The sequence below is a fragment of the Cervus elaphus genome, chromosome 23, assembly GCF_910594005.1.
Source record: "Cervus elaphus chromosome 23, mCerEla1.1, whole genome shotgun sequence".
Lineage (NCBI taxonomy): Eukaryota > Metazoa > Chordata > Mammalia > Artiodactyla > Cervidae > Cervus > Cervus elaphus.
In genome coordinates, this window is record NC_057837.1 from 61,824,616 (window position 1) to 61,851,126 (window position 26,511).

Sequence of the window (26,511 nt, forward strand, 5' to 3'; positions counted from 1 at the left end):
GAGACTTCATTGTCCTCATCTGTGAAATGGGGCCTCATGGGGCTGTTGTGAAGGTGCCCGGGTACCCAGGACAGGATTGATAATTGCTACACTGAGTTTCAGACATCAAGTCCTAGGCCACTCTCACTTTTTGGGGCCAAAAGACACTTGGAATTGGGCGTGAAGAATAAACTTTAATCTCTCTTGGGGTGGGGGCTTTAGTTAGGCTGCTCTCTGGGTAGAGTCACAGAGCCATGCACACGTACTCGGTACAGGCAGGTGAAGCGTGGGTTCCCCCAGTTGCTGGATATCTTCACCTTGACGGCCCCAAACGTCCTGGGAGGCTGGTTCTGAAGGACAGCCACAGACAGGGGCCATCTCACTCATAGCCCCTGATCTGGCCTGTCCAGAGGAATGTTTGGGAGTGGAAGGAAACCCTCCAATTCTGTAGGTGGGGAAACTGAGGCTCAGAGAGAGGAATGTCCCAAAACCACATGGCAAGTCACTCGGGCTGGGATGCAAGGGGTTGAAGCCAGAAGATAGATCGACGGTGATGGGGAATGCATCCTAGCCTTGGGGGCCTGGCACATTCGTGCTCTGGCACCCTGGGCAAACCATACCCTCTCTGGGCTTCAGTTTCTGGTCTGTAAGAGGAGCAAGGGTAATGTCTGCTTCCCAGCATTGCCGTGAGCACTGAAGTGAGATCTTGGGGCCAGATGGCTTACCAGCCCTGGGCATACAGTAGGTGCTATGTAAATGTGGCCCCCTCCCTTTCTTCCCCATAACCCAGAGGGGATGGAGCCCAGTGGCCCATGAGATCTCACGGATGGTCTCAACCTCCCAGGAAATTACACCAGCAGAAACTGAGGCCCAGAGAGGAAGAGAATGGTCTGTGAAACTTGGTCATAGAAACTTATGGTTGGGTCAGGATTTGGGCCAGGGTCAGCCTGTTTCCAAACCTGGACATTTTCCCGAGTCTCAGGGCCATTCCAGCAGCCACCCTCTGGTCATGCTTCTGCCTCCAACTCCCTCCCCTCCAGGCCTCAGCTTCCCCACCTGTAGTTGAACCAGGTATTGATCACGTGGTCTCCCAGTATGGAGACATTAAGTTCAAAGCCAGTGACCCTGGCCTGATGGGCCCTACCAGCTCAACACCTGCTGTCCCTTGGAAGAAACACAGCGGGCGGACTCCTCGGTGGGTCAGGGAAGTGGAGGTAGATGAGTCTCCTCAGGGTTCCACTCTAGGCCCTAGGCAGTGGCTCCATCACTCTGGGCCTCAGTTTCCTCATTTGTCAAGTCAGTTAGTGACAACTGTGTACCACCTCGGGCTGCTGGGGCATGAAGTGGGGTCCCCTGCAAAGCCCTGCACACAGTGTGTGTTCAGTAGGTGCCCATCGTGGGCAGGGTTTCTCAGGTACCTGGAGCTGGAACGTCTGAATGATATTTTCTGGCTGAAACTGAAATGCCCCCAGGAACACCTCCTCCTTGGGGGAGCCTTCCATGCCCTGGAGAATCAGAACCAAGAATAAAGCATCAGGTACAGGCAGGAACTCCAGAAGGTGCTGCCTTTCCCCGTCGAGACTTGCACACCTCCCAGGATGGGGAGCTCTCTACCTCTTTGGGCACTGTTCCATTGCAGCACAGGTAAAGGATAGGAAAGAGCATTGGACTGGAAGCCAGAAGGTTAAGGGTCCACTTCTAACACTGCCATTGACTCTAGGGTTTGATGTGTCCCTGCCCTTTCTCTGAACCTGTTTCCTTTTCAGTAAAACGGGGGCTCAATTATCTTTGAAGACTCCATTGGCTCTGAAAAACTTGGGTTGTAATAGAGTACTGTTTACCCCCTATCCCATAAGGCTGTGATCTGACCCTGACCCTGACTATCCCCAGCCTTAACATCCAGTCCCTCTAGGCTTGGTAGATTGTATGGTTTATCACAGTGCCGCAAAAGCCGCCATTATGAGCTGTCCCCTCAGCTAAGCATTCCTGCCAGCTGAGGTGTGCTCACGTAGATGACGAAGTCCTTGGGGGCGGTGTCCAGGCTGCCCGACAGTGAGATGGTCTTCGGGATGTGCTGCAGGGTCAGGTTGGACAGGTAGACCTTCTGGGCCAGTCGGATGGTCACCTGGCCGCGGTCACCCGAGAAGGCCCAGCAGTTGCCAGGTGTCACGTTGGGCTGGAAGCGGCAGATGCAGTGAAGGTGGGTGGTTAAAGAACAGATTCCTTATCCCAGCCGGGCTTCCCTAGACCTTCTTGACCCTCCTGGACAAGCCCAGTCCTTCCTGTCTACAAAGCTCGGCTCGAGTACCACCTACTCCAGGAAGCCTCCCTGACAGCAGGCAGCAAGGATGATCCCTCCCCTCAGCCCAGTGCAAAGAGGGTTCCCTGACCTGCAAGACTTGAGGGTTGGGGGAGGGGCCTCTTCTGGTGTGAAGGCAGGCTGTCCCTGCCCCTGGCCTGTCCCCTGCTCCTGCCCAGCACCCTAACTTCTCCCCAGACTACCACCCCCCACCCCACCAATTGTGCCTTTTTTCTGCCTCGGCTTCTCCCTCTCTCTTGCTCCTACTCTGCCCCAGGCCCCCACCCTCTGCACTCTCACCCCCACCTCTGCCTTCAGCTCCTGCCCCCAGGCCCCTGGCCACAGCCCGGCCACTCTCCCCCTGTCCTGTCCTTCCTCCTGCCTCGAGGATCACGTCCGGGGGCTGTGCGTAGTTCCACAGCCGGATCCAGTTCCAGTAGGAGCAGGCCTTGTCGTGGTTGTATGTGGCTGACGTCTGCTCAAAGTCGATGGAGGCCCCTGTGTGGGAGGTGATGGCAGCGAGGGGGTGGGGGGTGGGGGGAAGGGTCTCAGCTGAGCAACCCTGGCATCTGCCCGGTGGAGGGGAGTCTCACTAGGTGCCAGGGGAACACTTCAGAAGAGTCACTGGTCCTCTCTGGACCTCAGCGTTCTCCTCTGGGATAGGGGAGTAACAAAAGTAATAACAACAGTAATGAGAGCATCCGTTTCATGGGGTTGTTGTGAGGTTGAAAGGAGTTAATACAGTAAACGTTTTCCAGCGGTGTCTGGTGCAATGCAGGCGCTTGCTCACTTATGTCAGCCTAGTTATCATAACCCAGTTAGTATCACCATGGCCCTTATTATAGCCGTTTCTCAGAGGAAGAGACTCCAGGTCTGAGAGCTTAGACCGAAGCCCTCTGACCCTGCATCTCCTTGGGTAGGGGTGCCGGGGTGAACTGGTGCTGTCTACACCAGTCAGCCCGCCCTGCCCGCCCACCTCGCCCCCTCCCATGCAGCTCCTCACAGGGGCACCTTTCATATCACTTCCTGTGGTTTGATACGAAAAACATTTTACCTTCCTTACCAGACCTCAACCCAGCATACTCCTCTCTACCCCTCTACTGCAGCCACTGCTTAATTTTTCAAAGGCGTAATTCCTAACTGTAAACAGGCCTGTGGCCAGTCTCCCCTGCCCAGACAGGGACAACTCTGTGGACCCCTACATTTGGAGGGGGATGGGTAGATGATGGCCTCCCCTTCCCACCTCAGCCTCTGTGGGGGAAAATGGAAAACTGTAACAAGAACAGCAGCTGGGCAGCTGAGGTTAGCAGGATATGCCCCCGATCAGAGCTGAAATCCACCCTCTGAAGAGTTTCTCAGGAAACTTGGGCTGGGCTGGTTGGTGAGGCAGGGTGGTGGGGAGTCACTCACCTATCGACTTCAGGGCAAAGTCCGGCTTCTCAATGTAATCTCCTTGGATCATCTTTATTATTTTCTGGGTCATTTTTTGCTGCGAAGGCAGAAAACCCAAGCTGTGCACTGGCGTGTTCTTACAGATCACGGTCCACAGTTGTGTTCACACCAGGTGACAAGTGGCCTCAGGACACCTTCTTGTCCCTGCCTGCTGGCCCCTGTCTGGTCCACACACAGGGCTGTCACATGCTATGCTGTGAGGAGTTCCAGAGCTGCCCCCGGCCCATCCATGGGGTTTACTCAGTGATTTCACACCCTCTGTGATGCATGGTCATACATGCAGGACCAGGAGTCTCAGTTAAGGCCAGGGCAGGGGGCCTGGAGTCAGATAGACCTTTCCTGCTAATGGTGCCTAGGCTAGTCACTGCCCCCGTGCGCCCCCCTGCCCCTCCCCGCCCCGAGTCTTGATTTTCTTCTCTATGAAGTGAACGTGTTAGTCACTCAGTCCTGTCTGACTCTTTGTGCCCCCATATAGCCCAGCGAGGTCCCTCTGTCTTTGGGATTTCCCAGGCAAGAATACTGGAGTGAGTTGCCATTCTCTCTTCCAGGGGATCTTCCCAACCCAGGGATCGAACCCCAGTCTCCTGTGTTGCAGGCGGATTCTTTACTCTGTGAGCCACCAGAGAAGCTGGAACAATAATCACATCCACCTCCTACTCTCGTGAGGATTAGAGCTAAGACTCACAAAGCTGTGACTATATGTCAGGACTGTCTTCAGCTTCATATATGTTCATACTTATCCCCTCTCAGCAACCCTAGGAGGTATGTACTAATAGTGCCCCCATTTTAAAGAGGAGAATTTTGAGGCACTTGTCCAAGGTAACACAGCTAGTGAGAGGTAGATCCGGAAACTCTGGTTCCAGAGTTCAGGTTCTTAACCTCTACATTGCTAGATAAAGATCGCAAAGCATTGAGCACAGTTGGTGCTCAAAAAATCACTGGCCATTATTTGATTAGACTTTTCACAAGAGTGTTGCTCAGTCACTAAGTTGTATCTGACTGTGACCACATGAACTGCAGCATGCCAGGCTATCTATCCTTCACTGTCTCCTGGAGTTTGCTCAAATTCATGTCCATTGAGTTGGTGATGCTACCTAACCATCTCATCCTCTGCCGTCTCCTTCTACTCCTGCCTTTAATCTTTTCCAGCATCAGGGTCTTTTCCAACAAGTTAGTTCTTCGCATCAGGTGGCCAAAGTATTGGAGTTTCAGCTTCAGCATCAGTTCTTCCAATGAATATTCAGGACTGATTTCCTTTAGGATCGACTGGTTGGATTTCTTTGTAGTCCAGGAGACTCTCAAGAGTCTTCTCCAGCATCACAATTTGAATATATCAATTCTTCAGTGCTCAGCTTTCTTTGTGTTCCAACTTTCACATCCATACATGAATACTGGAAAAATCATAGCTTTGACTAGACAGACCTTTTTTGGCAAAGTAATGTCTCTGCTTCTTAATATGCTGTCTAGGTTGGTCATAACTTTTCTTCCAAGGAGCAAACGACTTTTAATTTCATGGCTGTAGTCACCATCTGCAGTGATTTTGGAACCCAAGAAAATAAAGTTTCACAGAGTAGCAGATTGCATTTTCTTAAAATGACTGCACAGAGTTCTCCCATTCCTTGCTCTTCCTTCAGTGTGACTTTGACACCCTTCTCATGGACACATGGGACTTCAGCTCCCTCCCTATCCATCTGGGTGAATCTGTGACTGTGGTAGGACTTGTGGGCTCAGTCCTAAAAGGTGAACCATCTGCTTTTGGGGGGGTGTTCACTATTTGAAGCCAGTTGCCGTGTTGTAAGGAAGGCCATGCCATACAAAGGGACCACCTATGGGCACTTTAGTCAACAGCCCTCAGTTCCCAGCTGACAGCCAGCATCAACCTCCACACAAGTGAATAAAGATTCCTCTAGATGATTCCAGACCCAGATATTGGGTCACCTCCAGCCTTCATGTCTTCCCAGCTGAGGCCCCTGACATCGTGAAGCAGTGACAAACCATCTCCACTGCGTCCTATCTGAATTCCTGATTCACAGAATCTCTGGACATAATAAAATGGTTGTTCTGCACTACTAAGTTTTAGGATGGTAACTGGGTAACTAGCATAGTGTTACAGGGCAGTAATTATACTCTATTTGTTGGTGTGGCAACTGAGACTCAGAGAGGTAAGAACTGAGCTCCTAAAGCTAAGAAAAGACATTGCTTGTAAAAAGATGACAATATAGTATTCATAAAATAAGAACAGAATTATAGGAAAAGGAGTACCTAAAGAACAAAGAAAATTGTTAGGAATTCAGAATGTGTTAGCAGGAATGAAAAATTCAGTATAAGTTTTGGTAGATAAAGCTGAGAGTGTTTTCTCAATTGTAGAACAAAGAGATAAAGAGAGAAAAGTGGGAAGAAAAGAAAAAAAAGAAAAATGCAGGTGATTAGTTTAGGAGTTTGACATCCACATAGTAGGAGTTTCAAAAATGAGAATAGAGCAAGGGCCAGGGATAAATAATCAATTTAATCACCATTAAAGAACATTACTTTCTCTCTCTCTTTTTTTTTTTTAACAAGTGAAGTATAGTTGATTTACATTGTTAGTTTCTGGTATACAGCAAAATGACTCAGGTATACAAACATATATATACTGCAAATTATTTTCCATTATAGGTTATTACAAGATATTGAATTTAGTTCCCTATGCTATACAGTAGGATCTTATTGTTTATCTATTTATATTTATTGTCTTCTATGTGCTCAGTTGTGTCCGACTCTTTGCGACCCCTGGACTGTAGCTCGCCAAGCTCCTCTGTCTATGAGATTTCCCCAAGAACACTGGAGTGGGTTGCCATTTCCTCCTCCAGGGCATCTTCCCAAGCCAGGGGTTGAAACCACATCCCTTGGGTCTCCTGCATGGGCAGTCACATTCTCAACCACTGCGCTACCTGGGAAGCCCCCCTATTTGTATATAGTAGTGTGTAATGTTAATCCCAAACTCCTAATTTTTCCCTCTCTCCTTTTCCTCTTTGGTAGCCGTAAGTTTATTCTCTATGTCTGTGAGTCTGTTTCTGTTTTGCAAATATTGATAAGTCCATTTGTATCATATTTTAAATTCCACATATAAGTGATATCATATGATATCTGTCTTTCTTAAAGAACATTTCTTAGGACTAAAGAATATGTTTCCACATTGAAAAGCTTTCCACAATGAAGGCCAAATGTGGCTAGCTCATAGGTACATTATTATGACATTTTAGATGTAAGGTAAGATGATGTAGGGCTTCTAGGTTAGATGCAGTAAGTTACAGAGAACCAATGATCCCACTAAAAACTACTAGAAAAAGCCAGATGGTTTGCTAAATCATGTTTTAATACCATCATTGAGCTATGAAAGAAACAGGACCAGATGGACTAAAATTCTAGACAGGGAACAACCACTCTGAAATATGCTGACATTCTTAATCCCTGGGGCATTTGATGATTCTGTGCTTGGGTTGAGGATCTGGGTTTAAGTCAGGCCAGGGGCTGCTACTGACAAAAGAGAAAGCAGCAAAGTTGTTAGCATTTACATAGAGCAGGTAGGACAGAATTGGATACTTAAGGAACCTTGACCATGGCTTATTTCCCTCATTAGATGTCAACTGAAATCCAAGACTATGTAAGAAACTAAAGGGCTGCTTTAAAAGCTTCTGAAAATCGGAATAAAATTTCTCAGTCTCACAGCGCTTAATAAACAAAATCCCTCTGAGGAAGGAGATGCCAAAACAAAACAAGCAAGAGATTAAAGACTTAGCACAGTGATTCTCCTCATTATATGTCAGAATCACTGAAGGACTTGTTGAAACACAGAAAAGTTGCTTCCCATCCTTAAAGTATGTGATTCAGTCGGTCTGGGTGGGGCCCATTAATTTGAATTTCTAACATTTTTCCAGGTAATGCTGCTGCTGCTGAAATGGGGGTCACACTTTGAGAACTGCTGTCCTAGAGGGAATGCTGAGTCAATACTGAGTAGCTACATCTGCTCTTCACTCGAGGGCACTAAACCAATTACAATTACAATGAGAGACTGAGAATCCAAGCTTGCCCCAGGGACAGAAGGCTGCCAGTGGGGTCAGAGATTTTGTATCCAAAATTGGAAATTCAAAGTCCAGAAATAAATCCATATGCGATAGTCAATTAATCTTTGACAAAGGAAGCGAGGATATACAATAGAGAAAAGAGATCTCTTCAGCAAGTGAAAAGCTGGAAGCCTCATTAAATCAATGAAATTAGAACACACTTTCACACCACACAAAAATAAAGTCAAGATGGTTTAGACTTAAATATAAGACATGACACCATAAAACTCTGAGGAGAGAACATAGGCAAAACATTCTTTGACATAAATCATACCAATCATTTTCTTAGATCAGTCTCCAAAGGCAATAGAAATAAAAGCAACCCCCCACCCACAAAACCCAAAAGAAAACCCCCTCAAAGCAAATAGAACCTAATCAAATTTATGAGCTTCTGTACATCAAAAGAAACCACATACAAAGTGAAAAAGCAACCTACAGGTTGGGAGAAAATATTTGTTAATAATATGACCAACAAGGGCTTACTTTCCAAAGTATACAAACAGCACATACAACTCAACAACAAAAAACAACCCAATTGGAAAATGAGCAGAAGGCCTAAAGAGGCACTTCTTCAAAGAAGACATACAGATGACCAACAGACACATGAAATTATGCTCAGCATCACTAATTATTAGAGAAATGCAAACCAAAAGTACAATGAGGTACCACCTCACACCAGTCAGAATGGCCATCATTAAAAAGTCTATAAATAACAAATGCTGGAGAAGGTGTGAAGAAAAGGGAATCTTCTTACACATTCGTGGGAATGTAAACTAGTGCAACCTTTATGGAAAAAAAGTTCCTCAAAAAACTAAAAATAGAGTTGCCACCAGTTCAGTTCAGTTCAGTCGCTCAGTCGTGTCCGACTCTTTGCAACCCCATGAATCGCAGCACGCCAGGCCTCCCTGTCCATCACAAACTCCTGGAGTTTACTCAAACTCACGCCCATTGAGTCAGTGATGCTATCCAGCCATCTCATCCTCTGTCGTCCCCTTCTCCTCCTGCCCCCAATCCCTCCCAACATCAGGGTCTTTTCCAATGAGTCGACTCTTCGCATGAGGTGGCCAAAGTATTGGAGTTTCAGCTTTAGCATCAGTCCTTCCAATGAACACCCAGGACTTATCTGCTTTAGAATGGACTGGTTGGATCTCCTTGCAGTCCAAGGGACTCTCAAGAGTCTTCTTCAACACCATAGTTCAAAAGCATCCAAGCGTAGGATGCTACAATCCCAATCCTGGGCATATATCCATACAAAACTATAATTCAAAAAGAAACATGCACTCCAACGTTTGTTGAAGCACTATTTATAATAGCCGAGACATGGAATCAACCTAAATGTCCATTGGCAGTTAAATGGGTAAATAGATGTGGTAAGTATATGTTCAGTCATAAAAAGGATGAAACTATGCCATTTGCAGCAACATGGATGGACCTAGAGATTATCATACTAAGTGAAGTCAGAAAGACAAACACCATACAATGTCATTTATATGTTGAATCTAAAGTATGACACAAATGAACTTATCTACAAAATGGAAGCAGACTCACAGACATAAAGAACAGACTTGTGGTTGCTCAGAGGGTGGGGGAGTTGGGGAGGGAGTTTGGGGTTAGTGGATGCAAACCATTATATAGAAAATGGGTAAGCAATAAGTTCCTACTGTATAGCACAGGAAACTATATTCAATATTTTCTGACAAACATATTGGGAAAGTTTGAAAAGAGTGTATATATGTGTAACTGAATCACTTTCCTGTAGAGTAGAAATTAACACAACATTGTATATCAACTATACTTCAATAAAAAAATTGAAAATTCAAAAGGCCTCAAACATGTTCAGTCTTTCCCATCAAGACATTTACCAGTTTTTGAAACTGCATGGGCAGGAGGCTAGAGGGCTAAGCCAAAAACCTTTGAACAAATCCTATAAAAATTGCAATCTAGATCTGAACCAGTTCAATGCATGTTTGCATAGAAGTGATCAGTATTCTTCATCTTCCTTACAAAGAAAAGGGAGAACTCTACCTAGTTGAAATTATAATTATCTGGAACATCTAGTTTTTTTTGTAAAAAAAAGTCCAGAAAACACTAAAAAATTACCAGATATGAAAAGACAAAACCATAAGATTGACACACCAAAGAAAAAACAGGCAATAGGAGATCATAGATGATCCAGGTATTAGATTTAGCAGACAAGGATTTAAAAATAACTGTGACCAATATGTTAAATAAAATAAAGGAAAAGATGGACAATATAGATGAAATGTTGGAGAATTCCACCATAGAATTAAAATCTATGAAAAATAATCAAATGTATATTCTAGAACTAGACAATGCAATATATGAAATTAAGAACTTAATGGAAATGTTTAGCAGTAGATTGGATAGAGCAGACTATAGCATTATTAGTGAACCTGAAGAAATATGAAGAGAAAGCATCAAAACTTAAGCACATAGAGAAAAAGAATGAAAAAACAAGCAAACAAGGAAAATATACAGGCATAACATGGAAAATACTCCAGAGATTAGGATAGTTATAATTGATGTCTCAGGAGAGGTGATAGATAATGGGTTAAAAACAATGTTTTAAGGAATAATAGCTAATAATTTTCCAAAACTACTGAAAAAGATCAACTCATAGAATCAGTAAGTTCAGGAATCCCCCAAGCAGGTTAAATATAGAACACTGGAGATAAAAAGAATATCCTACAAACTTAGGGATGGAAACAGACCACACTCAAAGGACAAATAATAAGAGTGATATTAGACTTCTCTAAAGCAACAGTATAAACTAGAACACAATAGTGGAATTCTTTCAGAATTCTCAGGGGAAATTTTTCCTATCTATAATTCTATACCCAACCAAACTATCAACAAGTGCAAGGGTAGAATAAAGATGTTTTCAAACATACAAGTTCTAAAAAAAAAAATTAATATATACATCTTATTTTACTCTTTCCCAGGAAGTTATCTGGGCATATGTTCCACTAAAATTGGGATATGAAGAGCTGGACATCAAACAGAGAAGTCAGGTGTTTCGGGGCAGAATGGCTAGCAACTCACCTCATCTGACATGGCTTCCATCTCTTGGAGCTTGGCAATGAGCTGGTTCAAGTGACCTCGGAGGTCCTGGATTTCCCCAGTATGATGTCGCACCTTCTCTTGGTACATCCTTATGAGGAAGGAATGAGAACAAAGAGCGACTGATTTGTGATGCTGCTGCTATCACCCTCAGCTTCTACCTCTGCCAGTCAGCACACAAAGAACTAGCTTCACATCTTCCCACTCTCATGGGCCCATCCCTAGACCTACCCCCCCCAAAATCTTATCTCTAAGAATTTAGAGCAATGAGCATTAATCATACCCTTCCTTCTGCTTGGACTATCTGACTATCCTTAAACCCAACTCATTCCTTCTGAATATTTGAGAGTTTTTTTTTCATTTAAGGATGCTGCCATGGGTGTATCTTGGTTAAAATTTCTTCTCAGCTACCATTTGCTGGGGCTTTCCCAAGTGGCTCAGTGGTAAAGAATCCAGCTGCCAAGAAGGAGACACAAGTTCTTTGCCTGGATTGGGAAGATCCCCTGGAGAAGGAAATGGCAACTCACTCCAGTGTTCTTGCCTGGGAAATCCAATGAACAGAGGAGCCTGGCAGGATATAGTCCATGAGGTTGCAAAGAGTCAGACAGGACTTATAACTAAACAACAATAACAACCAAAACCATCTGCTGAACACTAACTATGGGCCAGGAACTATTCATGACATCTTCTTTAATATCCATAATTACCAAGAGCAAGTTGGGTGTTATGCTTTATTTCATAAAGGAGAAGTGAAGTGACTTGCATAAATTTAGCCATTTAGAAAGTATGGGAGCTGGGATTTAAGCCCAATTTGTTCTGGCAGACCCCGTATTCTTAGCCAGTAGATCTTGGCTATAGCTCTGGTTTTTAGGTAACAATAGGACTATTAAGCAGATTCTTCTTACCTGAAGCTTTGCAGTGGACTATCTATGCTGTCTTCCTGGTAGGAAATTGAGGAAAGCAAGGGATCTCCTTCAGATGGCCTAATCTGGGCCCAGCAGAATTTTATCAATCCATCCTCCCACAATCATAAATCCATCCATCCTTCCACTTTATTTCTTTCCACCTGCCATCCATTCAAAATCCAATTACCCTCCTTTTTGTTCATTCATCTGCATACACTTCCATCAAACCTCCCACCCATCTACCATCCTATTCATCCCCCTTTCCCATCCATCTGCTCCTTCATTTATCCAATCTTTCTTATCCATCCACCTTATCTTATCCATCGACCCTTTCATCAGTCCATGTATGCATGCATCCATCTACCCTCCTATCTATCCACTGTCCCACTCAACCATCCATTCATCTATCTATCCATCCATCCATTTACTCACCCTTATCCCATCTGCCCTCCCATCCATCCACTCTCTCATCTGTACCTTCTTCCACTCATTCATCCATCTATCCCACTATCCATTTCCTGCATCCTTACATCCACCACTTCCATCCTGCCTCCAATCACACCCCCATCTGGCCATCTAAATGTCCAGAATTGATCATGTTCGCCTTGTACCAGGCGTTGAGGTGGACTTTGCTGGAGTGAATCAGATATGACTCTGTCTTCAAGGACTCTCAATACAGTTGGGGAAGCAGTTATGATTACAGAAAATTGTGGAAGAAGAGGGGAATGTGGCCACCTCTGCTTGGGTATTTCTGGAGGAGAGGGAAGCATATGATGGAGTTCATAAGGGGAGAAGAAGAGAGGGAAGGACAGGTTCATCAGATCCCTTCTCTCTAGACTTTCTGAGACTCTGCTGTCTTCAGACAGGGAGCTCTGGCCACTGATTTCTCCTCCTTCTTCTCCAGGAACCACAAAGTAAAGGTCTCATCTCATTTGAGCAAAATAACAAACTGCCTTGAGTAGAGAGAGAAATTTGTTCTTTGGCCACGCCACCCCATTTTAGGTGGGGGCCTTGATAAAGGAAAGATGGGTCACCTCTGGGAATCAGTGACAGGAGAGGATCCCGGAAGAGGAGCTATGCATCTGGTCCTTGAAAGTCAGATTTTGACATGTGAGATGATTCCAGGTGGGGTACAAGACAAAGGCAGAGATTTGTATCTGGAATGAGTCAGCAATTGAATAGGGTCTAGAAGTGGTAAGAGGGAAAGGAACTTATGAAGGTGATATTGACTGCTTGGGGTGAGGCCAGTCAGGGGTGGGGCCTGAAGAGAGTATGCACTCACCTGCCAGATGTCCATTTTGGATGGTAAGTGCACAGAAAACATCCAAAATCCTGTGGGAGTGGGGGAATGAGAATGAGCATTTAAGATGAAAACTTAAGAGCTTATATGTTAGGCTTTGGAGTTTAGGCTTCTAGATTCAAATCCAAGCCTTGCCACTTCCTAGCATCATGCAGTTTTGGGAGAAGTTTACTTAATCCCTCTATACATCAGTTTACTCCTTTGCAAAATGGGAATAACAGTAAAATCCACTTCATGATCTGATGATATCATATGTGCATATCAGCTCACACAAACCAAGTAATCTGTTTCCTCTTCCTCTCCAGTCTTAATCTTACTGGGGATAATTGGCAAAAAGAAGGAAAGGGGGTGGTCTCCCTTGCATTTTACGATTTCTGTGCTGTCTGAAATCTCATTATTCAAGTCATTATTAAATACCTTTAAAATCTATTTCTTGCTTTTAAATAGAATAGAATGGAACTTCAAAGAAAAGAATGGAACTTCCTCAATCTGATAAAAGTTGTTTATGAGCCACAGCTAACATCATGCTTAATGGTGAAACACTGGAGTTTTTCTTCCTAAGATCAGGAGTAAGACAAGGTGTCTGCTCTTAAAATTTCTTTTCTTTTTTTTTTTTTTTTTGATCCTATGAAGCTTGCAGGATCTTAGTTCCCTGACCAGGGATTGAACCCAGGCCCTGGCAGCAAAAGCACCGAGTCCTAACCACTGGACCACCAAAAAATCCCCTGCTCTTGCTATTTCTATTTAACATTATTCTGGGGATTTGAGCCAGGTCCATTAGTTAAGAAAAAGAAATAAAAGGCAAATGACATGATGTTACATATAAAAATCTTAAAGTATCCAAGACTGGGTGTCTTGCCCAGAGTTAGCAGTAACACATGAGTTCAGCAAGGTTGCAGGATACAAGATCAGTACACAAAAATCAGTTGTACAATTGACCTTTGACAACAAGTGCTTGAACTGTGGAGTCCACTTATATGCAGATTTTTTTCAGTAGATGAACAGTTGGCTCTCCATGTTGGAGGGTTTCACATTTGCAGATGCAACCAACTGCTGATTGAAATTTCCACCCTCAGTTGGTCAAATCTGCAGATGCAAAACCTGCATGTAAGGAGAACTGACTGTATTCATTGTACCACCTGATTTTATGTAAGGGATTTGAACATCTTCAGACTTTGGTATGTATAGGGGCTCCTGGAGCCAGTCCCTCGAGGATACAGTATTTCTAAACACTGGCAATGAATAATATGAAAATGAAATTAAGAAAATCCCATTTATAACAGAATCTCAAAGAATAAAATACTTAGGAATAAGTTTAACAAAAGAATTGCCAAACTATAAAGAGGTATGGAGAAGGAAATGGCAACCTGTTCCTTGGCAACCCAACTCTTGCCTGGAAAATCCCGTGGACAGAGAAGCCTGGTAGGCTACATACAGTCCATGGGGTCACAAAGAGTTGGACACAACTGAGCGACTTTGTTAAAGAGGTATAGAGTTATCCATCAGTAATGGAAAGACAGCCCAAAGCTCATGGACTGGAAGGCTTAACACTGTTCAGGTGACAGTACTCCCCAGATTCATATGTGGATCAATGCAATCTATATCGAAATCCCAATGAGCTCTTCAGAAGAAATGAAAAAGTCAATCCTAAAATTCATATTGTAATGTAAGGGATCCATAATAGTCAAAACAATCTTTAAAAAAAAACAAAGTTGGAGGACTTGCACTTCTAGATTTGAAAACTTACTGTAAAGCAACCAATCCAGGGATACTAGCAAACACAAAGACATATAGGTCAATGGAGTAGAACTGAAAGTACAGAAATAAATCCTCATGTTTATGGTCAGTTGATTTTCAATAAAGGTGCCAGGCAGTGCAATGGAGGAAAGAATAGTCTTTTCAGTAAATGGTACTGGAACAACTGTATACCTACATTAAAAAATAAAGTTGGTCCCTTACCTCACACTACATACAAAAATTAACTAAAAAAATGAACCATAGACCTAAATGTAAGGGTTAATATTATAAAATTTTATAATAAAACATGGGAATAAATCCTCATCACTTTGGGTGAGGCAATAGTTTCTCAACTATGACACCAAAAGCACATATCACGAAAGAAACAAGATAAATCAGACGTAATCAAAACATACAATTGGCCTTAATCAAAAACCCCATCAAGAAGGATAACCCACAGAATAAGAGAAAACATTTGCAAATCATATATCTCATAAGGGACTTTTGTATCCTAACTATACAAGGGATTTTTAGAACTCAGTAATAAAAAGTCAAATAATCCAATTTAAAAATGGGCAAAAATCTGAATAGACCTTTCTCCAAAGATGATATCCAAATGGCCAATAAGCATACAAAAAGATACTTAACATCATTAGTCATTAGGGAAATGAAATAAAAATTGCCATGAGATGTCACTTTGCATGCCCTAGGATGCCTAATATAAAAGACGGACAGCAATGATTGGAATCCCCATGCATTGCCAGTGGGAATGTAAAATGGTGCAGCCATTTGGAAGAGAAGTTTGGCAATTCCTCAGATAGTTATTCATAGAGTAATCAAATTACCCATCAATTCTATGCCTAGCTACAATATATACCCAATAAAATTGAAAACACGTGTCCCCACAAAAATACTACAGGAATGCTCACAGCAGCGTAGTCAGTAATAGCCAAAAAGTAGAAATAACCCTAATATCCATCAATTGATGGAGGATAAACAAAATATGGCTTATTTACACAATGGCTTTTCAGCCACAAAAAGTAATGAAAGGCTTGTGTATACTACAATATGGATGAACTTTGAAAACACTGTAAGTGAAAGGAAACGAAAGGCAACATATTGCATGATTCTATTTATATGAAATGTCCAGATCAGGCAAACTCATAAAGTCAGAAAATAGATTAATGGTTGCCTAGGTGTAAGGAAAGGGGATATGGAGAATGACTGCCAGGGACTGGGAAGTTTCTTTCTCTGGCAGTGAAAATATTGGAATTTGATAGTAGTGATGGATGTACTACTTTGTGAACACATTAAAAACTGCTGAATTATACACTTAAAATGGGGTGATTTATGGTGTGTGAAGTACACCTCAATAAAGCTATTATTTTAAAAAGTCTTATCTGTTGGATTATATTGTCCAGGAATTTCTAATTTCCTAGGAAATTCTCTGCTTTCCCTCTCCCTCAACCCCCACCTGGTGGTGTATTTAAGTAGAAGGAGGAGATTTCTTTGCTTGAGAAAGCAAAGCTGTGATGTGAGAGGTGGTGGTGTTGGCTGGAAGGAAGCCACAGAAACTGAGAGAGAAAGAGAGAGGGAGAAAGAGGGAGGGAGGGAGAGGGAAAAGAAGAAGAGGAAGAATAAGAATGTTATATAATACGGTTTGGGGAGAATCTTACAGTTTTCAAAGCTTTTCTTAGTTTTCAAACATTTTCCTTGGACATCATTTTGTCCTCACAGCCATACTCATTAGACAGATGAGGATACTGGGGTTCCTAGAGGGACAGTGTTGGGCACAGTGCCACATAGTTGGTGCCACAGCTCTTTCCCTCCTCAGGATGGGCATGGGCCCAGGGTTAGGGACCTCCACCTGGAATGAGACAGGGCCCTGGACACGTACCAAAAGCACAGAGGATCAGAACACCTGCTTTTTCTATCAGCTTGTGGATGAATAGCTTGTATCTGGAAGACAGAGAAGTGATGGTCAAGGTGAGGCAGGGCTTTGCACAGGCTGGACAGTCTCAGCCTGGCCCTTGCCCTGAATGCACCCCGAGAAGCACATTCCTATCTGGGCCATGACACTCTCTCCAAGATGCTGGCCATGTCCTGTGTCTCCACAGCATCTCCGAGGAAAGAAAGCCCTTAGTCCAGTGTCTCTGGCCATCAGAGATCAACTCATAGTGTTCACCCACATCCTCCTCACTCTCTCCCTCCATGTACATACTGTTTGCCCCTTTCCAGCTTCTCCCCCAGTAAATGCATCCTTCAGGGCTTAGTTTAAATGTGCCCTCTGCCTACAACCTCCAGACTCCACACCCCCAGCTTTGTTGTGTTGTTACAATCGCTAAGTTGTGTCTAACTCTTTGTGACCCCATGAACTGCAGCATGCCAGGCTTCTCTGTCCTTCACTACCTCCCTGAGTTTGCTCAGCTCATGTCCATTGTGTCAGTGATGCCATCCAAACATCTCATCCTCTGTCACCCCCTTCTCCTTTTGCCTTCAATCTTTCCCAGCATTAGGGTCTTTTCCAGTGAGTCAGCATTTCACATCAGGTGGCCAAAGTATTGGAGTTTCAGCTTCAGCATCAGTCCTTCCAATGAACATTCAGGGATGATTTCCTTGCTGTCCAAGGAACTCTCAAGAGTCTTTTCTAGCACCACAGCCTGAAAGCATCAATTCTTTGATGTGCAGCCTTTTCACGGTCCAACTCTCACATCCATACATGACTTTGATTAGATGGACCTTTGTTGGCAAAGTGACATCTCTGCTTTTTAATATACTGTCTAGGTTTTCCATAGCTATTCTTCCAACGAGCAAGGGTCTTTTAATTTCATGGCTGCAGTCACCATTGACACTGATTTTGGAGACCAAGAAAATGAATTCTCACGGTTTCCACTGTTTCCCCATCTATTTGCCATGAAGTGATAGGACCAGATGCCATGATCTTCGTTTTTTGAACGTTGAGTTTGAAAGCCAGCTTTTTCATTTCCCTCTTTCACCTTCATTAAGAGGTTCTTTAGTTTCTCTTCCCTTTCTGCCATTAAAGTGGTATCATCTGCACATCTGAGATTGTTGATATTTCTCCTGGCAATCTTGATTTCAGCTTGCGATTCATCCAGCCCGGCATTTCGCATGATGTGCTCTGCATAGAAGTTAAATAAGCGGGGTGACAATATACAGCCTTGACGTTCTCATTTCCCGATTTGGAACCTGTCTGTTGTTCCATGTCCGGTTCCAACTGTTGCTTTTTGTCCTGCATACAGGTTTCTCAGGAGGCAGGTAATGTGGTCTGGTATTCCCATCTCATTAAGAATATTCCACAGTTTTGTGTCTGCCTTCTCCACACATGGGAGCTCATGTGTGGAGGAGCCAAGACTGGGCCCTGAGAAGGCATTATAGAAATGTTTCAGACTTTCCTGGTGGTTCAGTGGCTAAGAATCCACCTCTCAATGTGAGGGACACAGGTTTGATCCCTGGTCCAGGAAGATTCCACATGCCGCGGGGCAACTAAGCCCTTGCACCACAACTACTGAAACCTGGGAGCCCTAAAACCCAAGCTCTGCAACAAGAGAAGCCAGTGCAACAAGAAGCTCATGAACCCCAACTAGAGAGTAGCCCACTCTCGCCACAATTAGAGACAGCCCACACACAGAACAAAGACACAGCATGGCCAAAAATAAATAAGAAATGCTTAGAATGTGAGCTTTAAATGCATGAATGAGGTGGAAAGTCTGCAGGAATTCAGAGGCATTTGCATGGGCAGGAAATGAAAAGGGAAAGAATGGAGCAGACATTCCAGGCAGGAAGAACAGCCTCTGCAACCCTATGCAGGTGGGAAGAGGTATGGTGGGTCCAGGGAGTGAGAATCCTAGCCATGCTGGCCCAATGGATCTATTGCAGAAAGCAGACAAAGGGGAGCTGGGAAAGGAAGGGTGAGGCAAGATTTCAGAGGGCTATAGCCTGAGGTGCTGGAGTGATGGGGAGCCACAGTGGATTCTGGGGTGAGGGGTCTGATGTAAACCAGATTTGATATAGCTTATCTGAGGAGAGGTCTAAGCCAGTGATGGAGTTGCCATGGTCACCAGTACGCAGCTCCAGTCCCCATAACCCTCCCGCTTCCTGCCCCAGCTCACCTGCAAGTGTTGAACAGAACCCGGTGAGCCCGAGTCCTCAGGAAGCAGGCCAGGCAGGTGATCCAGGCTGTGGAGGAGACGGGAGAGCAGCAGCAGCTGCATCCTCCTTCTCATCCTATGACAACTCACAGGGCGAGACCCTGTTGCTGGGAGATCCTCTCAATTTGCTAGTTGAGCCCAGGACAGTTCTTTGAGCCACTTATAGGTAAGCATCAGCTTGGACTGAGTACTAGAACTATAAACCCACTAGTGACTGGCAGGTACTAAATACTTAAAAGTGACTCAGGAGCAAGAAAAGTTTGAGATGTCCCTGCCATGTCTATTCCCAGACACTGAAAGCTTCTCAGTAGAAGAGTGCTTGTCTGGTTCATTACTATTGTGGTGCATGAAGCTAGGCAAAAAGTATGGGTTCAGAATGGGTGCGTAGGTGGGAGGAGGCAAGGATACACGGACAAATGGTTAAGAGAATGGCTTGGAAAAGAGGTGATTAGGAAGATGGATGAGAGGATGGGAGAATGAGAAGGGGGATAGAGGGGTGGATGGGTTGATGACTGAATGGATGTGAATGTTAACAAAAGTATGGGTGTATTGATGGATGACTCAGTGAAGGGCTTGGATGGAAGGATGAACTAATAGGGTGTATGGATATTCCAACAGATGGATAACAGACAGATGGTTGGATAAATGACTGAGTGGATCAATAGCGGAGGTATGGCTGGAGGAACACAGAAGACTGATCTTTAGCGTGTGGTCAGAACCATGTCCTCAAAGTGAGGGTGAGTTGCATGGAACCATTCGCATGAGTTCAGGGGCCAGGCTAGTGGCAGAGTGGGGGAGGGCTGGCAGTTAGCTGCTCCTCCAAACAGCAGATCTCCCTCCCAGTCCCTCTTTCCAACCCTCATTCCTCACTGGAATGACACCCCTGACGCCTCTGAAGGGAAGACCTCCAGAGCTCCACCTGCAGCCCAGCTTGAGGCTGGGCCCTCTTCCCAGGCCCAGGCTGACGGCCAAGGCAGCTCTTCCGTGCATACGTACACATACATCCCAGCATGCACTGGGTCAGGCCCGGGGCATTGGCGCGGACAGGCAGCAGGAAGGCGTCACCTGCAGAGAGCACAGGGCTGTCATGTCACCGCCAGCCTCTGGGACAAGGTGCCTGCAGACACCGCAGGAGCATCCCTACCCCCGACCCTGTCCCTTGCTGGGGGACCCTGGGTTGCCCACTTGACATCTCTGAGCTTCAGCCCCTCACTGCCCACAAAGACCCCCAGGGCACCCCCCTGCCCTCCCTTCTCACTTGCGTTTGACGAAGGCGCCTCTGTCGTCCTGCAGATGTTCCGGCCTCGTTGGATGATCCTGACAACGACAGGATTCACAATTGTATTTTACAGCTCACGAGGAGCGTGGCGTCCCCGTGCTCCAGATGGAGAAACCGAATTGCAGAGAAGTTTGCGCAAGACCACAAGGCTGAGAATCAGGGACAGACCGAGGTGTGGCTGACGCTCAGAGTGCAGGCCTCTTCAGAGGAAAGGACTCAGTTTGCTGTGGCAGTCACGGGTGGTTGGCATCCAAAAGCCACTCCTTCCTCTTACTGGCAGAAGACTGATTTTGGTCCCTTGTCCCCTTCTCCCCAAGTGATTAAGGTGGATCTGATTGATTTCTGATTGTTTCTGTCTCAGTCTGTTGGAGGATGGGAAAGTCTGCAGGGGTGGGGTGTAGGGTAGATAAAGGGGTCTGGGACTTGGGGGGAAGGTTTTCTCATTGCTAAACTGAGACCCACAAGAGGCAACACCCTCCTCTCTGTCCACATATGGCCATACTTCTGTGAGACCCCTGTGATGGTTGTAGCCATCTTGTAACCATGAGAGGAAGCCAAAAGGGAGAGCAAAAAAGATGGCAGGAACCTGGGGCATGGCTGGCACTGCAGAACCTCAGAGTTAACATTCTCTGGAGCCATCCATATCTTGGGATCTTTTGGAACGTGAGATAAATTTTCTTTAATTAAAAATTTTTAAAAATTGAAGTATAGTTGTACAATATTTTATGTTACAGGTGTATGACATAGTAACTCACAACTTTAAATGTTATATTTCATTTATAGTTATTATAAAATATTAGCTATATTCCCTGCCTTGTACATTTTTCTTTATTTCTAAGGTAACGGTCTCTAATAGCTCAGTTGGTAAAGAATCTGCCTGCAATGCAGGAGACCCTGGTTTGAATTCCTGGGTCAGGAAGATCCGCTGGAGAAGGGATAGGCTACCCACACCAGTATTCTTGGGTTTCCCTTGTGGCTCAGCTGGTAAAGAATCTGCCTGCAATGTGGGAGACCTGGGTTCGATCCCCGGGTTGGGAGGATCCCCTGGAGAAGGGAAAGGCTACCCACTCCAGTATTCTGGCCTGGAGAATTCCATGGACTAGTCCATGGGGTCACAAAGAGTCAGACACGACTGAGTGACTTTCACCACAGGTCCACGTCAATGGTCTCTAAACTTTTATACTCCCAATGTTTTATATATATGTATATATATATATAAGTATATATACGTATATCTATCTCCAAGTGGACTAATATATTATTTACCCTTTCAAATGTATAGGCTTTATTTACACCTTCCTGAGGAATATAACTTAAAAGAGGATGAGCTAAAGAAAATGCATACTGAAGTTCTAATAGCATTCTCCTTACCCCAGCATGGTTGATCTGTGTACCCTCCTTTAGGGATAGACATCTGTTCTGGGGCCCAGAGGTAGGCACTGTTTTGAGTGGGAACTTCTACCACCTGCAAGCAGAGGCCTCCTACAGATAAAGACGGCAGAGAGACGTGCTTTCTCGTTTACTATCTGTCTCCGTCACGTGAGCTCCACGGGGGCAGGGAGCACGGCCATCCGGTGCAACACCATCGTCCCAGCACTCTGCCCGGGGCCTGGCACACAGCAGGTGCTCAAGAAACACGTGCTGAACGGACGACCGCTCCTCCACTCCCTGGCTGAAAGCCACTGTTCAGTCTCTCTGAACTCAGGTGCTGCGTCTGTGGCGCAGCTGTTAACGCCGGCTGGCTTCCAAGAGAGGGCTGAGGGGCGGTGTTTTGTCAGGGCTGCGCAGAGGGGCTGCTGTTCTCACCTCCTGGGCCTGACCTCCCTGGGGCCGTGGGCCACATTTTCGGGTTGGTCACACGAGTCCCCAGGGCTCCTGGAGGACCGGGGCATCGATGTCCTTCTCTAGGACGGGGAATTGGCGGTGGGGATCTCTGGGAGTCGGTGAGGAGGAAGTGGCTGCTGCTGCTGCTCCCACCTAGCGTTCCCTGAAGGGTCCTGTGTGGAACCCTCCCCGGGTCAAGCGGAACTGTTGGCTCTGTGACCTCACAGAGCAGGTGTGGGTGGCCTTCCCAGTCTCCAGTTTGGCTCTGGAACTTCCCCCTCAGAGGAACCCATTCTGTCCAACTTTCCACTTTTCAGATGGCCTTGAAGGGCCATGCCAGGCACTCAGGGGCTGGACAGGGGCAAGACTTGGGGCTCCAAAATCCAGGCCATGCTTTTTTTTGCTCTCAGGCCCTTTCTGCCCCAGGCTTCCTTACCTTCTTAGGCTATACACAGATTTATTCTGTAATGCCAAGCTTCTCACTGGTGGACATTTGACATAATACAAAACAATGTTTGTGTGTTGTTGTCTTAGTAAATTAAAGTTCTACATTTTGCTGATGAAAAGTAAAAGCATGCAGAATGGGTCTGGGTACGGTTTTTCTACTTGGATTGTGGAACTAAAATGAATTCACTTTTGCCCCCTGGTGGCAGTTGGCTTCCCTGGTGGCCTAGACGGTAAAGCGTCCGCCTGCCATGCGGGAGACCTGGGTTCGAACCCTGGGTCGGGAAGATCCCCTGGAGAAGGGAATGGCAACCCACTCCAGGACTCTTGCCTGTAAAATCCCATGGACAGAGGAGCCTGGTAGGTTATAGTCTATGGGGTTGCAAAGAGTTGGACACAATTGAGCGACTTCACATGGACATGGCAGTTGCTCAAACTGCAGGCTCAGTACCTGTGGTAAACAGAGTAACTGTCCTCTAAAGAGGCTCATGTGCTAAAACCTGAACATAAAAATTTGTTAGGTAATGTAAGAGTTCAGTTCTGTCACTCAGTTGTGTCCGACTCTTTGTGATCCCTATGGACTGCAGCACGCCAGGCTTCCCTGTCCATCATCAACTCCCGGAGCTTGCTCAAACTCATATCCATCGAGTTGGTGATGCCATCCAACCATCTCGTCCTCTGTCATCCCTTTCTCCTCCTGCCTTCAATCTTTCCCAGCATCAGGCTGTTTTCCAATGAGTCAGTTCTTCACGTCAGATAATGTAACAAAGGGGAACTAACTAATCTCAAATGAGATTGAGGTTGCTAATCAGCTAACCTTGAAATCAGAGAATATGCTAGATTATCCAGGTGGGCCCAGGTGGGCCTCTAATGATAGAGGTCCTTAAAAGTGTATGGAGGAGGCAGACGGGGAGAGAGATGGCAGCATAATGATCCTAACTTGCTGGTTCTGAAGATGGAAGAAGGGACCATGAGCCAAGGAATGAAGGCCAGGAAGTGGATTCTCTTCTATAGTTTCTAGAAGGGAACAAAGCCCTGCCAATACCTTGATTTTAGCCCAGGGAGACCTATTTTGGACTTCCGACATCCAAAATAGTTAAGATAATAAATTTGTGTTGCCAGTCACTAAGTTGGTGGTAATCTGTTACAGCAGTGACAGGAAGATAAGACAGTGCCTAGAAGAATATTCAATGAAGGAGGAGCTCTGAAATGCTGCCACAGTCATTATTACAGGGGCCATTCAACAGTACATTCTTTACTCATTGAACAAGTTTTTATGAAACACCTGGTATTTATTAAGCACAAGTGTGAGCAGAACCAGCTTTTATCCCTGGGGTGGAGGGTGATGTGGCTGCAGTCTAGCCTCCATGTGGCGGGTGCTCACAGGATGGTGCTGCAGGGAGGAGGGGCTGGTGAGAAGCCCCCTCCTTTGTGTCTACTGGCCGTCACCCAATGCCCCCTGGTGCTTGAAATGTGGAGGAAAAGGAAGTGTTCATGCGGAGAGCAAACACCGAGAGTGGCTTTGGTCAATATTTGTGCCACTGTCCGCTGAATCTGATCTTTGCCTCAGCTCCTGTGAGGACCAGGAGGGCTGGTCTTATGCATTAGTGGGTAAGTGGGGGCCAGGAGAAGGATGTTAGGGAGCATGCAGCCAGCTCCTGTCATTCCTTTGTGCCTCAAGAATGAGGCGGGGGAGCACGGACTCAAAGGCAGGACCGGTCCAGGGGAACTCTGGCCTCTCAGGGAAGGGCCTGATGGTTTCTACACTTCCTGTCTGCTCTGTGAGCCCTAGGGGAGGACCCAGCACAGGTCGGCCTGGCCTCTGGGCCTGAAATATGGGCTGGTGTGGAGCCAGTGGGAGCCATGGAGGACTCCGGAGTTGGGGAAGGCCCTGGGCCCCTTGTGCCTATTCTCCAGCAGAGCCATGCAGAGGAATGGAGGGGACTTCCCTGTAGTTCGGCCATCACCTCCTGTGCATACATGTATGGACACACACAAACACATATGCACACCCCTAATGTCAGGAAACAGACCACTAGACCCACCTACACATACATGTTCAGCCTCACAGACACCCTCAGTATATTAAGTCCACTTAAACATATTGGACACAGAACTCCCCACACCTGCACTCATAGAGGGTCATATAAACAGGCAAGAGACACCACAAACCAAGATGGCAACACACTCGCTTCATGTACCCACACACAAACACACACTTTCCTCTGACATCAGTAATTATGACCTAGTGCAGTGTGTATGCATGACTACACACATAAATACACACACTTATAAACACACACATACCCCTGAGACACGCACGTATAGACAAACCCCTTCAGGAGCATTCAGTTCTTCGGGCCCCGTATGGCCAAGGTGAGGCTGCAGTTTGTAATGTGGACCCTGCTGACGGGCTCAGTCCTCCATGAGTGAGATGCGCCTTTGGAGAGAAGCTGAGTGTTAAGTAGCAGGACTGGGTCCTCCACACCCTCTCCTCTGTTGCCCTTTGAGTTTTGGCTCCATGTATGATGAGGGGGAAGTGTGTGACCAGGAACGGGGCTCAGCGGATGATGGTGATGGGACTCAGACCACCTCCTGCCCCTACTAGAAGAGCCGTGTTTCCACGTGGAGGTACAGGAGGGGAGGTCAGCCATCCTCCTGACTTATTTCTTTGCTTTTGTTTGCATCTTTCTATTGAAATGTAGTTGGTTTACAATGTTGTGACAATTTCTGCCGTACAGCAAAGTGACTCAATTATACACATATGTGTGTGTGGTAGTTGCTCAGTTGTGTCCGACTGATACGTTAGAACCTTGTTGTTTATCCATTCCAAATGGAATGGCTTGCATCTACCAACCCCACACTCCCAGTCCATTCCTCCCTCCCCACTGCCTTGGCAACCACAAGTCTGTTCCCTCTGTGAGTCTGTTTCTGTTTCATGCTGCTGCTGCTGCCAAGTCGCTTCAGTCGTGTCCTCTGTGCGACCCCATAGACGGCGGCCCACCAGACTCCCCGGTCCCTGGGATTCTCCAGGCAAGAACACTGGAGTGGGTTGCCATTTCCTTCTCCAGTGCATGAAAGTGAAAAGTGAAAGTGAAGTCGCTCAGTCGTGTCCGACTCTTAGCGACCCCATGGACTGCAGCCTACCAGGCTCCTCTGTCCATGGGATTTTCCAGGCAAGAGTACTGGAGTGGGGTGCCATTGCCTTCTCCTCTGTTTCACTGAAAAGTTTATTTATTTTAGATTCCACCTATAAATGATTATCTCCTTGATTCTGGGCACCTCCTTCCTCCTGGGCCTGTCTCCTGGGGCAGCCATCCTTCTACAAGTCTGCTTGTCTTTGAGGTTCCAGAGCTGCCCAGCCCCAGGGTCTTACAGCGGGTAAGCAAGCTTGGCAGTAAGCTTGCTACGTGGCAACCCCACTGCACACGTGGGGTGAGATACTTTGGCAAAGGTCATGTTTGCAGGGAAAACACTTGCAACCACAAGCAAACCTGCCCCTCCCTGGGTCCTCCCTGGTGGACCCTGTGCACTGGGGAGCCTCATAAAGCAGTTTCCACACCTGCTTGGGGCTGCGGAGGGCTTGGCTGGGGCTGAGAGTCTACCTGTCCTGGGAACCGCCTGAGGTAGGAATAGAGATGGGGCTGGAGCTCCTCCAGGGAGGAGCCTCGATTTCTCCATCTGTTCAATGGGGATGCTACTTCCAAAAGCCTTCTGCAGAAGGGTCCATCGCTTATCTTGCTGTGGGACCCTGGGCAAGTGCCGCCTTGTTGGGCCTTCGTTATCTATCTGAGCAGTAGCCCCCTACCCCCCACCCTGGTCCCCCCTGACTCCTTCTCCCTAAGTCCACTGAGCTGGGCTGGGTGGGGAGGGGCTGGGGGCCATGTGAGAGGCCTACACTTAGGACATTTCCTCGCCTGGCACAGGATAAGATGAGGA

The 26,511-nt window shown here is 46.1% G+C and overlaps 1 protein-coding gene across 1 annotated transcript; it reads right to left on the reverse strand.

Annotated features, from left to right (window-relative positions):
• Positions 1-153: 153 nt before the first annotated feature.
• Positions 154-22,288, reverse strand: SUN5 (Sad1 and UNC84 domain containing 5). The gene is made up of 13 exons (XM_043885037.1): positions 22,111-22,288; positions 20,284-20,342; positions 20,022-20,090; positions 18,987-19,053; positions 16,754-16,815; positions 13,102-13,151; positions 11,820-11,854; positions 10,897-11,005; positions 3,689-3,767; positions 2,661-2,776; positions 1,988-2,155; positions 1,398-1,484; positions 154-329 (listed from the first exon to the last, which is right to left on the reverse strand). The coding sequence occupies exons 1-13, from the start codon at positions 22,194-22,196 to the stop codon at positions 198-200; spliced, it is 1,119 nt and encodes a 372-aa protein (XP_043740972.1). The 5' UTR covers positions 22,197-22,288; the 3' UTR covers positions 154-197.
• Between the last annotated feature and the right edge of the window lie 4,223 nt (positions 22,289-26,511).

Excerpts from the sequence above, each read along its gene's own strand:
- SUN5 (XM_043885037.1), bottom strand. The coding sequence starts at position 22,196 with ATGCCCCGGTCCTCCAGGAGCCCTGGGGACTCGTGTGACCAACCCGAA. Across the intron at positions 11,006-11,819 it reads AGTCCACTGCAAAGCTTCAG|GATGTACCAAGAGAAGGTGC; the intron begins GTAAGAAGAATC and ends CTTCCTCATAAG. Across the intron at positions 3,768-10,896 it reads TGGAAGCCATGTCAGATGAG|CAAAAAATGACCCAGAAAAT; the intron begins GTGAGTTGCTAG and ends CTGCCTTCGCAG.